This window comes from Pteropus alecto, unplaced genomic scaffold, assembly GCF_000325575.1.
Source record: "Pteropus alecto unplaced genomic scaffold, ASM32557v1 scaffold146, whole genome shotgun sequence".
Lineage (NCBI taxonomy): Eukaryota > Metazoa > Chordata > Mammalia > Chiroptera > Pteropodidae > Pteropus > Pteropus alecto.
In genome coordinates, this window is record NW_006442107.1 from 20,980,314 (window position 1) to 20,982,576 (window position 2,263).

At 64.9% G+C, this 2,263-nt stretch overlaps 1 protein-coding gene across 1 annotated transcript in view; it reads left to right on the forward strand.

Moving 5' to 3' along the window:
* The first annotated feature begins 1,675 nt into the window (after positions 1-1,675).
* The window catches only part of KCTD1 (potassium channel tetramerization domain containing 1), an 86,897-nt gene continuing 86,309 nt past the window's right edge, over positions 1,676-2,263 (forward strand). Inside the window, exon 1 of the mRNA XM_015595648.2 lies at positions 1,676-2,263. Within this exon, the coding sequence (XP_015451134.1) occupies positions 2,009-2,263 (255 nt within the window). The 5' untranslated portion in view covers positions 1,676-2,008.

Here is a 2,263-nt window from a genome sequence, read left to right on the forward strand (position 1 = left end):
GTGTGTGTGTGTGTGTGTGTGTGTGTGTGTTTCCCCGAGGAGCGGGAGGGGACCCGCGAGGCAAGGACTTGCTCTAACTTGTTCACACCTGGCGTTGTTTCTCCAACGCTCTGCTGCGTCCAAGGCCCAGGAGGCACGCGGAGGGCGAGGACTGATCGCTGGAGAAGACACCATCACTCCTACTAAGACGCCCACGCGGCCCAGAGACCTAGTTCTTCTTACTTTTTTTTTTTAAATTACAATTGACGGATGGGTTTCTATTGATGTGTAAAATTATAAATTGCCAGGAAAGCAAGACCGAGGGCCCGGGAGAGGGGAATAGGCAATTGACAAGACTCCCACAGTCGAACTGCAGAGAATTTGGACTGGGATGCAAATCTGAGGACGCACTCGAGGAGCTGGCGAGGCTGCCTCACGGGAGGGCCGGTTCGGCCGGGGTCACGCTGTTGGGACCTGACTCCGTCGGTTCCTCTCGTCCCTGGGGCTTGGAGCTGGCGCGGGCTAGACGACGCTCGGGCTGCCCAAGGAGGAGAAAGTTAGGATGCAGCGCGAGCCCCGGAGGGGCTGTGCCACCAAGTAAACAGCCGAGATCTCTGACTTCTCCGAGGGCGCTGCCCCAGAGCCAGGAGAGCAGGAGGCAGCGACGCGAGGACGCGCGTAGACCCACCGCGCGCCGGGGGCGGGCGTTTGGCTGGAAATGGGACAGTGTCTCCTCTGGGAAAGCGGGACTCGGCGAGCTCTTTGGCCGCCTTTCCAGTTTCGGAGGTGCCCGCCCCCGTGCGCCGGAGGCAGCGCAGCCCAGAGGACGAACGAATGGCGGTTGGCAAACTTGGAACGAGAGCGCACTCAGGATCGGAATTGCCGGAATTGTGACGGCAGCGGGGGCGGCCGAGACCCAAGTTCACTTTTTCCGCCCGTCCGACGGGCCTTAGGGACAGGCGATTGCTCTAGCTCTAACCAGGTGGAGCGCCTCGCCAAAGGGAGTTGTGTCAGTTTGCTCCGGGGCAGGGAGGGCGGTGGCCTAGGCGGGCGGGGAGGGGTCCCTAGGGTCCCGAGCGCCTCTCCCAGCGTCTCCCCTCCCACCTGCCCCAACTAGTCTTTCTTTCTCACTCCTTCCCCAGGCTGGGTGGACCCGCGCGGACTTGCCCCGGACCTACGGGGAGCGCCCCAGGTCTTTAATGACAGCTTAAAAGTGGCTGTTGGAAAAGTCGAAAGGGATGAGGCTGACGTGGGGCGTTTCGCTCCTTTGCAAGAGTCGGAAAGGGAGCTGGGAGCCGTGCGGCTGGCCCCAGGCCCCCGCGCCTCGCCGCCAGCAAGTAGGTGGGGGAACCGCCGCCGCCAGCCCCATCCCGCTCCCAAGCCTCGCCCGCTGCGCCCTGGCCGCGGGCGCAGAGAGGGTGCGGGGCCTCGCCGTGCCTCCTCCACCCTGCTCATTAACCTGCTTGCTCCTCTCTGCTCCGGGCGGCCCCAGACACGGGCTTCTCCAAGCAGCACCCGCGGCCCGCCCGGCTCAGCCGCCTCCCCGACCCCCCGGCTCCGGGGGGCAATGAAGGGGCGGTGGAAGGGGCACTGCTCCTCGGGCATTACTTAGAGAAGCGAGACCGCCCCGCCCTCCCGCCGGCCCACCCTCTCTCCCGCCTCGGCCCGCGCGCCACTCCGCCAGAGGGTAAGTTGGGAGTGTTTCACCCCCACCAACAACTCTCCCTCCCCTTTCTTTTTTTCTCCTTCAAAGTTTTCTTAGGAGTGGGAAAGGGGTGGGGGAGGAAAAGGGTCCAGCCAGCCTCCGTCTTTACCCTCTCCCAGTCTAACTTCCCCCCGCCTCCGGTCCATCCCCTGCGCGCCGCTGCCCCTCTGGAGCAGCGCTCCGAACTGACAATTGGAGCGCGGCTCCTTTAAGAGCCCGGCTTTGCCTCCCGGTAGCTGAAGGTCATTAAACACAAAAGCTCTCAGCGCTGCGGTCCAATATAGCGCATGCGCCCTGCCCGAGGACTGGCAGAGAGACGGCAATATGGCGAGAATGCCTGGCAGCGGGGACTGTAACACCAACGCGGGCGGCAGCGCCAGCGCCGCCGCCGCCGCCGAGAACAATGGGGAGCGGGGCGAGGGCGAGCGCGGAGCGGGGGTCCGCGGCCGCCGCCACGGCCGCCCACACTACTGCAGCGCCGGCGAGGAGGAGGAGGAAGAGGAGGAGGACGACGAGATCCAGGAGGTGCAGATAACGGGGGACGAGGAGGAGGACGGAGGCGGGGGGCTGGAGGAGGAC